This window comes from Octopus sinensis, linkage group LG1 (assembly GCF_006345805.1).
Source record: "Octopus sinensis linkage group LG1, ASM634580v1, whole genome shotgun sequence".
In the NCBI taxonomy this organism is placed as follows: Eukaryota; Metazoa; Mollusca; class Cephalopoda; order Octopoda; family Octopodidae; genus Octopus; species Octopus sinensis.
The window spans coordinates 52,143,287-52,155,298 of record NC_042997.1 but is presented as its reverse complement, the minus strand read 5'-3'; the positions used below and the strand labels follow the sequence as shown (position 1 = coordinate 52,155,298).

Below are 12,012 nucleotides of genomic sequence, written 5' to 3'. Positions count from 1 at the left end.
TTGTACAATTCTTAATGAAACAGTGTAAAGCTGTTTTAAATAAATAGTTTAAAACAATATCCTCCTGTCTTGTAGTTCTTATCTGTACTATTATAGCCAACAAATCTTTAATTTGGAATTGTCTGTTTAGTCAGATAAATTTTTGTCTGGGCATCTCTATATATGAACTTCAAACTCAATAATTATATGTCGTGCACTTTAATAGACACTCTATAAACATATATATATATATATATTACAGAAATGTACTTGCATAGCAAGTGACCTGATCTGAGATTGTGTGTTGGAACGAAAACAACTGCAGCATGGAAGGTGTTTATAAGCCATTTAAGAAACACACAAATTTAATTTGCCAAAATATTTTCGCCGCTTTGAGACCGCGACCTGTTCACTGACAAAATTTCGTGCTGCATCGCACTTTCCACGCTGCAATTGTTATATATATCTGAGACCCCCTTCGGTCATGACACAGACATGGTATTGCACCTAGAAAGTTACCCTCCCAGGCATAAGTCCAGGCAAGGTTGTTCATGGAAGACCAGCAGTCATCTATGCATACCGGCCACCCCTCTCTACGCCACCAGTGTTATCCAAGGGAAAGGCAAAGGCTGATACAGCTTGGCACCTGTGACGTCACAACTCATTTCTACAGCTGAGTGAACTGGAGTAACGTGAAATAAAATGTCTTGCTCAAGAACACAACATGCTGCCCGGTTTGGGATTCGAGCTCACAACCTCACGATTGTAAGCTCGACGCTCTAACCACTGAGTCATGTGCCTTCATACACACACACACACATTTATGTATGTATGTATGTATGTATGTATGTATATTTGTATGTATGAATGTATGTATGTATACACACACACACACACACACACACACACACACACACACATATATAACGACTTAGAGAAAGAATGGGTTGGAGTAAAGCAAGAAATTATCCTGACACTATGGAATAAATTTTGATAAATGTCTCTGCGGAACAAATGGTGGCATTAAACTGGCACTGGATTAAGTTCACCACTCAAGGACAGGGATGGTCCATCTCTAGTTTTTGTCTATCAATTTATATTTGTGAGGTTTTGGCCGATGAAATACTATGAAGGCATTTGTTTAATGTACAGCTCAGTAGAATTGAACTGAAAGCCACATGGTTACAAAATTAACCTTGTAAAGCCACAGCTATGATCATTCTCAAATATACATTGATACAAGCATACTATTTTACTCTTTTACTCTTTTACTTGTTTCAGTCATTTGACTGTGGCCATGCTGGAGCACCGCCTTTTAGTCAAGCAAATCGACCCCAGGACTTATTCTTTGTAAGCCTAGTACTTATTCTATCGGTGTCTTTTGCCGAACCGCTAAGCTATGGGGACGTAAACACACCAGCATCGGTTGTCAAGCGATGTTGGGAGGACAAACGCAGACACACAAACACACACACACACATATATATATATACATATATACAACGGGCTTCTTTCAGTTTCTGTCTACCAGATCCACTCACAAGGCTTTGGTCGGCCCGAGGCTATAGTAGAAGACACTTGCCCAAGGTGCCACGCAGTGGGACTGAACCCGGGACCATGTGGTTGGTAAGCAAGCTACTTACCACACAGCCACTCCTGCGCCTATAAAAACAAACTTTTAAAAATGCATAGAAAGAAAAGGTTTAGAAAAGAGAGCAAATAAACAGAGGTCAATTGCCAAAAACTCAGAATGTAAAGAACCAAAATAGGTGCCACTAAGCATTTTGTTCAATGCTCTAACGACTTTGCTATCTCGCCATCTTAACTAGTAATAATAATAATAATAATAATGGCTTTAGATTTTGGCACAAGGCTAGCAATTTCAGAAGAGATAAGTCGATTATATGGACTCACTGCTCAATTGGTACTTATTTTATTAATCCAGACAAGATGAAAGGCAAAGTCAACCTCTGCAGAATTTGAACTCAGACCATAAAGGCAGATGAAATGCTGCTAATAATTTTGTTTGGCGTGCTAATGATTCTGCCAGCTCACTGTCTTAATAATAGTAATGATGATAATAGTAATAATAATGGTTTCAAATTTTGCCACAAGGGCAACAATTTTGGGGGAGGGGATGAGTCGATTACATCAACCCCAGTGTTCAACTGGTACTTATTTTATCGACCCCAAAAGGATGAAAGGTAAAGTCAACCTTGACAGAATTTGAACTCAGAACGTAGTAACGGGCGAAATACCACTAAGTATTTCGTCCGTTGTACTAACGATTCTGCCACTCACTGCCTTAATAATAATAATTATAATAATAATAATAATAATAATGATGATGATGATGATGATGATGATGATGATGATGATGATGATGATAATAATAATAATAATAATAATGATAATAATAATAATAATGTTTTCAAATTTTGGCACAAGGCCAGCAATTTTGGGGGAAGAGGTAAGTCGATTATATCGATTTCAGTGTTCAATTGGTACTTATTTTATCGTTCCTCAAAAAGGATGAAAGGCAAAGTCTACCTCGGTTAAACATTTTGTTTGAATAATAATAAACATAATTATACACGGCTTCTGATCATAAATGATTGGAAGTGTTATCATGTACATTGTTTTGTCTTGGTATAAAAGATGGGCTACAGCAAATATTCTGCTCAGTACCACAGATTTGCTTGTCAGTTGTTTGATCTTAACCGGTTGAGCATGTCCCTTAGTGGTTGACGATATGTGCATCTCTGATCACGAGTAGAAGTAGTGGGGGAGTATCATAGCCATGTGTTGAAAGGAATTCGTGGAGGTTTGGATAATTCACCTTTGGAAACATGGGTGTTTCGTTCAACATTCTGAAACAATCCTTATTCAGGGACCTTTTGAGTGGGATGGGCTACTCGACCAGAAGAAAATTCTAACTAGGCCCCACCTGCAAGGTCATGTGCTGTTTATCTTGATATGAGATCACCATGTCGTGCACTTATGGTTGTGATGCATGTGTCTGGTGTACCCTTATCAGACGGGTAGTCATGATGGGTATACTGGGCTTCGTATATTTTACCCCAGTGTCACTTTGATCACGTACACTGCTCTCTCACTCACTCAATAATAATAATAATAATAATAATAATAATAACCAGGACTTACAAACACATATAACCAGGACTTACAAACACATATAACATAGAGAAAATTGCACTTCTGGGCACTGCACACATCCTACGCAAAACACTTTCAATACAGTAACCATCAGAGCATCACAACAAATCACCGCACATACCCAAGGCACACAGAACTGCGCTCGGTATTGAAGTGAAAGCACGCTATAAAAATAAAACTACTGAATAATAATAATAATAAATAATAATAATAATAATAATAATAATAATAATAATAACAATAATAATAATAGTTCAACGTACATTTCCAGAAATTTTACATTCTTTGGCAACAACTTTCGAAAACAAAATGAACTTACTAAACAAAACACTGGAGATGTTATCAACCAACTGAATTTCATGAATGGTCCTATTTTGTATCCTACCATCATTTCAATATTGTCATAAAATCGATTAACACCTGAAAAATTAATCAAAATTAGGTAAGTAGTTATTTACAACTGAGTATATTGAATATATTCTCGAGAGAATGGTTTTCAGTTTTTAGTGTATTAAAGGTAAAATCTTAGTAAGGTTTCATATCAACTTGATTATTTCCTGCTGACTACATTCTATCACAGGAGCAAACGAGAAAACTTCAGTGCAGTCACTCAACAGGCTAGAAATAGCAACCAAGTTGCTGTCATATAATACGAATATCTTAAATAAGAAGGCACTCATTGGATTATATAATCCTGCATAAAAATTTTAGTCTATCTCTAAAGAAATAGATCTAGTAAGTCTCATCTTGAACATTCACTAATCTTTTTCTGTCATGAACGATTAACATTAAAATTTTTACAGCATTTTGTAAGGTATTGAATTTTAACAAGTACAATACCTCTAATCAGCTAAGATGAATAGAGCCAACTAAATTGACTAGTGCTTTATTTATGATCTCGGAAAGATGAAAGGCTAAATTGGCCCGGCAAGCTTTGAACTCAGTTAATAGTTTTGTTTTTTTTAAATATTGGATAACACTCTCATCCAATGAAAACTGGGCCAGTAGTTTAGTTTGTCAATATAGTAATCACTCGCCATATCGCAGTTTAGGCACAATGCCCGAAATTCTGGGGGAGGTGGGCAGTCAATAAGATCGGCCCCAGTACGCAACTGCTACTTAATTTATCGACCCTGAAAGGGTGAAAGGTAAAGTCAACCTCAGTGGAATTTGAACTCAGAACGTAAAGACAGACGAAACACTGCTAAGCATTACGCCCGGCGTGCCAGCTCGCTGCCTTCCTATCACGGTTTATTATTTAAGCTTACGTCGATTCCTCTGTGGTGTTGTTTTTCATTTATAATAAAATATATACAAATTATAAAAATAATAAAAGCAAATATGCAGTACAAAACTGTTTCTGCTTCGCGGATTTTCCCATATCGCGGGGGGTTTGTAACACCCGCGATAGTCGAGTGATTACTGTGGTTCATTTCTACAGTATGTCGTCGCGTCGTTGAGTATGGCTTTCAATTTATAAGAACAAAACAAAGAATTACGCAAAGAGGAGTGAACGTAATAATATAGATGGTAGACGTGATTCAGAGCCACGTTACGCTAAATATTCTTCTATGACGACAGTATAACTATTCTTTCTATTTCCATAGAATCTTACATCTGTGAAAGATTGGAGGAGTGAACTAAATATTGAACAAGAATTACATTGAATAAAATACACAAAAAAGCTCAATTCGTTTTTGGAACGGTGACGTACACATTTTTTTGAAATTGTAAATTCAGAGGAAAATATAAAATATTTTGAAGCAGGCTACTCTATTTTGTGAAAATGTTGCATAAATAGATGCAATTATAATGGTGTTATGAAAGAAATTTGTTTCTCAATGAACGACACCTTCGGCAAGTGTGTTCAATCATAAGCTTTGAATTGACTAATATTTTAAGAGTGGAATTTGGTAGTTTTTTTATCTCCCAGAATAGGAACTGAGCATCACAAGAGAATTTAGCTTTGACACTACTTACCATAAATCCAAGCTATTGCTATACATTCCAGTCCCCCAACAAGAAGGATTATACGACTCGCAGCATAAAAGTCAAATATCTGGAACACATACATCCCTCCCTGAAGGCGAAAATATTAAAGAAAAATTTTTTTTAATAATTTGTACGTGTATTAGATATAACATAATATATACAAATATCAAGTAAAACAATAATGATTTTCGAAATGTTCAAGTTTATCTGAAGCAGTTCTGTTATGGTAGAATCAAGATCTCTATTTCAACTGTACTCATATTGCCACATTCACGCTTGAAATATTTTGTAATAGTATTAGATACTATTATGGCAAAGCCTTTCACCTGTACTCATATTGCCACATTCACGCTTGAAATATTTTGTAATAGTATTAGATACTATTATGGCAAAGCCTTTCACCACACACTTAGTGATACTGACGAAAAACACTTAATAAAGGAGGGAAAACCCAACAAAAATGCGAATATATGTATTTTAAATAATTATCAAGACAATCACAATGCAATATAGTTGAATACCTGATATATAATATAATATTACATAATATAATATAATATAATATATACTCTTTTACTTGTTTCAGTCATTTGACTGCGGCCATGCTGGAGCACCGCCTTTAGTCGAGCAAATCGACCCCGGGACTTATTCTTTGTAAGCCCAGTACCTCTTTTGCCGAACCGCTAAGTGACGGGGACGTAAACACACCAGCATCGGTTATCAAGCAATGCTAGGGGGACAAACACAGACTCACACACACACCACACACACACACATATATATATATATATACGACAGGCTTCTTTCAGTTTCCGTCTACCAAATCCACTCACAAGGCATTGGTCGGCCTGGGGCTATAGCAGAAGACACTTGCCCAAGATGCCAAGCAGTGGGACTGAACCCGGAACCATGTGGTTGGTTAGTAAGCTACTTACCACACAGCCACTCCTGCGCCTATGTATGTATATATATATATATATATATATATATATATATATATATATATATATATTATATATATATATATATATATATAATATATATATATATATATAGGCGCAGGATAACAGGTTTATTTAAGAGAACATATCATTATATGTGTGCATCTGTGTATGCTCAGCATGTGTATGTATATTCTGCATATAATCCAGGGAGCAATGAAATGCATTTCATAGAATTAAAGTAAAACCTTGCATTAATGTGATTCTTAGCAATTTCCTAACTTTTCCCAACCATGCATCATCCACACAGCCTAGACACTACACGCCAATTCGGTATTAATTCCATACTCAAAGATCGTGAGAGAATCCTTCAGTGGGTTTCTTTGAACAGAAAAATACAAACCCTCAAGCACTATTCATATCAAGAAAACTGAACGTCACTCAGCCCCACTAAACATGAACGTCACTCAGCTAAGACCTTCACAGTCGCTTCAAAAGCTCGGTCCTACTGTCACCTAGGTTCTCTCCCAGTGAAAGCATAATCTTAGCATAACGAGGACGACATTTCTATGGCTGGCTGTTCACTTCATGACCCGAAAGTATTTCAGGCTCCAAAAGCTGCTGACATTCTACCAGGCTTGAGTGAAACCCACAGTGGAATATTGCTCTTACATCTAGAACAGTGTTGCTACTACTCGGCACTCAAACATCTTGGATGGCATCCAAAGAAAGCCCTTTTTTTAGTTTGTTTTCAACCACTTGCAGACATAATCCAGCCACTGGCTTACAAGCGTGCTGTTTCTTCTCTATCCGTTTTCTCGTTACTATAATGGCTTGTGTTCCTCCGAGCTAGCTGATATCGTACCTCCTTCACTCAGACACCCCCTAACCTATTCAGCTTCTCATCGTTCGTCACTCTTGGTGCACCCAAACCCTCGATCTAGCACAAATAATTATTTCCAGTCCTTTCTCTCCAGAACTTTTGTTCTGTGGGATATTCTCCCTTCAGGTATTGACCTGTAACAGTTTAAAGAGAACATTGATGGCATCGAGATCACCGGCTTCGGAGAGCCTCCAAAGATTATGCCTCTTCCCCAGACTCAACAAGTAAAATAATTTCACAATCTATATAAAGAGATTTAAGAAAATGTTTGGATATTAAAAAAAATATATAGTCTTCGTAGACCCTCATACACGTTGATACCTGCTGAGAAGGTGTGGACTCCCCTCAATCCTTTTTCAAAAGCCTAGACAATTAGACTTCTGGGAAGGAAGGATTGAGTGAAGTGAATAATATTAATTATTGAGCTAATGTTTTCTCCTCATCGCATAAGTATTATGAATTAGATTTTTTCCTCGCTACATTAAGTATAGCACTAATTTGACTGTTAGCTTTTATGTATTTAGCTTCTCTTGGTAATTTCCATCAGTTATTATAATTGTTGACACCTATTTGCGCACATTATTATATATCAATATAGTGATTTTCTTTTCATTAATAGGGTACGCCCGGAGATAGCTACAGAGGTCATCCATGTTGCATATCACTTCCCAAGCTAATGAGTATATCTTCCCAAAACAAACTATGTATATATTGTTTTGTACAGACAAGAATGCAAATATTAAATATAATATTGTATACAGATAGGAAAGCTTAATCAAGCAGATCATTGTATTTGTTACATTAATTAAAGAAACGAAACAGTATATAAATAACTGATAACATCTCTGAAGCAGTCTCAACAAATTTCTAGTTATTTTTAGGTATACTCTTTTCTTAGTCGAACTGAGCTAAGCTCCAGGCGATTTAAGTTGACTATCTAGTTTTCATTACCAGTTTGTAGTTCTTTCTCTTCCGAATTTTGAAATAGTTCATTCCAGAACAATGAATACCAGAATTTTTTGTTTATCCTTTAAAAATAGATAAATAAATAAAGTTGATATAAAAATGTCAAAAGATCTTTTTTCTGATAATATACTTACATTCATACACATCGGCAATCCAAAAAAGAAGGACGCTATGCACACACAACCAGTGAATATTTCTTTGCGATAGCCTCGACGTAGTTGTTTGGGAAACTGATCCACAATAAGAGTTACCACAGCTTCAACTCCAACGAACTAAAAATAAAAAGCAAAAACTATGTAACACATATAAACCAATATTTTAGTGTTTTGTTTTAAAACATGAAAAAGTGTCTCGTCTTTAAAGAAATGTACTTTCCATGTTGACCTATTTTCAGTAAATAAAAACAGAATCAAAGGAAACTAGTGGTGTTCTGCTTCGACAAAAATAAAACTTTTTATACTGCTACGAAATTTATTTACTATTTTCAAAAAAGAATATTTGTTGGAAACTATACCGGATTATCACACTGTCCATCATCGTCCGCTTTTCATATTTTGAAATAAACAGTATTGAGTTTTATTACACTTAGTAATGAAATTCTTTTGATAAACTATTTTGCAACTATAAACAACTTAAATTTAGAAGCAAACACACTCATGTATACAAATGCTTGCTGTACAAGTCTCAATGCAGTCGCTCAACAAATGTTTGGAAGAATAGACGCAGACAACTACTTGTATCATCGCTATAAAATCCCTAGGATATAGAAGTTGGTTAAAATTCTAAATCCCAACAAACATCCAAGGTGGGTCGTACCACATAAACCTATCATTCTAGAGACATTAATAATCGACATACTCTTCCCTATAAATCGCAACATCGTTCAGAACCCTACAGTCAACCAACACACCACTCAGAAACTTTACAAAGGAGATACGTGACGATTTCATCCTCATACGCATCTTTCTAACTACCACTATAATCCATAAAACGTTTGTCTCTATTCGCCTTTTATACACAAAATATTGAACATTTCAAGAAACAACACGAAATGCAAGCGAGGAACAATCTCCCGTAAGAAAACACTTTTCTTGGACAAAGGATTCTGCTTGAAACGTTACACTTTTCACCGTCCTTACATCAAAACAATCTATTTTTCAACTTAACATAAAAGTTGTGTTAGAATACAAAATACGTATTATTTACCTTGAAAGGACCTCTCATATTGACTCATGGTGCATAAAAGCCCCCTCATTTAGAGGTCCTTTCAAGGTAAATAACGCAGTAATCTGTGTTCAACTTCCACGTTAAATTAGAGATAAAGATTATCTTCTAGTATTCATACTGCTTCTGTTGCTATTAATTTATTCTTCCTTTGAATTGCTTATCTCTCAAGTCATAAAACCAAAACAACACATTCTGAATTTGAAATTTCCCAAATGGAGTTCACCAAGGATCCGCCTTCTGCTCGACTCTTTTTAATCTGTATCTACATGACCTCTTGACACTTCTTCAAAATATACACACGATCTAATACGCAGATGACACACATTGACATCTACCCACAATTCTACAAATACAGCTGCACAACTAATTGAAGCACCAATCACTTAGAAACCTAGTTTCAAAACAACAGACTTAAAATAACAGCCAAGCCCACCAGCTTTCTTTTTTCCGGTAGTACCAGAGAACCAAAAAATATGCCTCACACAGAAGACAAAAATAGTGGGGGGGGGGTACCTAAAACATTCATAGCACAAATGGAATATATCAAAATATAAATTAAAATACCGCATGTACTACATTTAGCTAAAAAACAAAAACAAAACAATAACAGACCATCTAGATCCATCATAGATTGTGTTAGATCTATCTCAACTTTATGTCTACAATATACTACAAATAACATACTCCTGAAGACACGCAGATCACATACATAGAAAATCTATTTTCTCAACAAAATAAAAACACTAAAATGAATCCCCCTCTACAAAAAAGACATCTAAATATTCGAGAGGCACAGTTAACTGTAGCAAACATTCTCAAACCTCACAATCTCTGTTCATAACATGAAATTATCTATAAACATCCCCAAAATCTACAAAATACCAGAATATTAATATACCCTCCTAACGAGAGATTCTGTACGTGATGTATATAAACGTGATGTTTATTAGAAATAGCGGTAAAATCTGCCTTCCATCTTAGAAAATCCACACCCTCCCATCTTAGAAAAGAACATGTTTGATTAAGTGACTCTAGGTTCTATACGTAAAGAATAAAGACGGTATGGTCATGGCTGGAATACATTTGGTCATCTCTCATTCAGACAAATACATAAGAAATACAAACAAAAATTACAGCACCATCGTCTCATTAGCTACAAGCTCTGTACCGGGATGCAGAGAATCAGTAGCGTAGCGTGGGATTTGGCCACCCTATGTAGCCAAATTGAATGCTCCTTTCCTTAAACGCATTGTGCTTCGACTACAGCAAATACAGGTATATAAAGTGAACATTCTTCGTGATCTGCACACACAACACACCTCATGCTATGCCACCGTGTTGAACTATTAACAAACACATTTAGAGCAACCGTCGCATTTGAAACGAGTCCATATTAACCACCTCCCTTGTACCCGCCACCAGAATTTGCAGGCATACAGATATAAACTTGATAGTTAGAAGAGCACATGTCTAGCACGAAGAATTGTGTCTCATTCGATAAAGCACTTCGTAGCGGAGTGTGCATTATGGCTCTCATAAATAGGATACATAGTATAAATTTATTAAGTCCCGCCTAATTGTTCGGCCGATTACTTGCGCGGCGTAGATCTACTAGATGACAGCTGATCTGGACCCACGCAACAAAAAGCAAAAGTACCAGCTGTAAAATGCTGATAAGTACACGCGCAGGCTTGTGTATGTGTGCATATATAATCACACTTTTCTCATCCCCTTCTCTCTCACTGTCTTTCTCTTTCTCACATGCACATTTAGAAATACACATCAAAGCAAACATACCAACTTTACACGGCTGAACTAATTTGCGTTATGTACAGAACGTTGCCAACATGAATCTTAGCGATTAAATGGACATTATCAACAACAAATATCATCTTGTAATTGAATGCCATTAGTTTACTTGTGATCATTTAATTTGTGTCTAAATTTCTACTAGTTAGACTGAAGAGGTTTAAAGGTGTCTTGTGCCCTTGTCACGTTCACCGTTGAAAATGCTTTGAACAAGTGATTGACTCGTTATTACCAAAATACATTATATAAGATAGACATCAAAAAGAAATAAATTACACTTTTGTACCAGAAAACATTTTAGCAAATTGTGGATTGTACTTTAGTTAAAAGAAGATAAAATTTTACCTGACTGTCCATTCCGAGTAAAATCAACATGAGGAAAAAGAGGATGGACCAAAACGGAGCTCCTGGCATGGTTGCTACGGCTTGAGGGTAAGCAATAAATGCCATACCGGGACCTGGTTAAAATATGAAATGTGATCTTTAAGAAAGTGTTCACTCGATGATATATTTATCAGGTGGACGAGACAGCTTTTTTAAAGATTGTAAAACGGATTAGATTAGGGTCGATGCTGCTGCTAGACAAATGGTACTAGAATCTGCACATATTTTGAACAACATAAAGAAAATTTCTTAATTCGACTGAAAATTCGATATCTTAGTAACGTTGAGAGCAGAGGAGGCTATTTTCAGAACAGGAATTTTATTGTATTCTGTTTTAATCATCATCATTGATATTATCATCCTTGTTAGCAACGTTATTGCCGACATTTATCGGTCATTGCCTTTTTGCATTATCCTCACAGCTTCATCGTCTATCTCTACATGGAAGAAGTTTCAGTCCTAAAAAGAACACTCTTTAACTTTGGCTTGCATGATTGCAAGCTTTACAGTTGCAGCAAAAAACCGCTGGTAGAAGGAAGTCAGACAGATGATTTACGTGACAGAAAGGAGATGTTTGAACAAAGAGATAGCCATTACCGAGTTGATCTCTCTGTGGATTTTGGGTTGACCCAAGCCTTGTGAGTAAAACTGGGC

General features: G+C 36.0%; 1 protein-coding gene across 1 annotated transcript in view; it reads right to left on the bottom strand.

Annotated features, from left to right (window-relative positions):
* The window catches only part of LOC115212939 (sodium- and chloride-dependent taurine transporter), a 100,732-nt gene that overhangs the window by 8,581 nt on the left and 80,139 nt on the right, over positions 1-12,012 (bottom strand). The window contains exons 8-11 of the mRNA XM_029781788.2: positions 11,320-11,432; positions 8,073-8,210; positions 5,137-5,236; positions 3,476-3,576 (exon numbers count right to left, since the gene is read on the bottom strand). Coding sequence (XP_029637648.1) covers positions 3,476-3,576; positions 5,137-5,236; positions 8,073-8,210; positions 11,320-11,432 — 452 coding nt within the window. The remainder of the gene's footprint in view (positions 1-3,475; positions 3,577-5,136; positions 5,237-8,072; positions 8,211-11,319; positions 11,433-12,012) is intronic.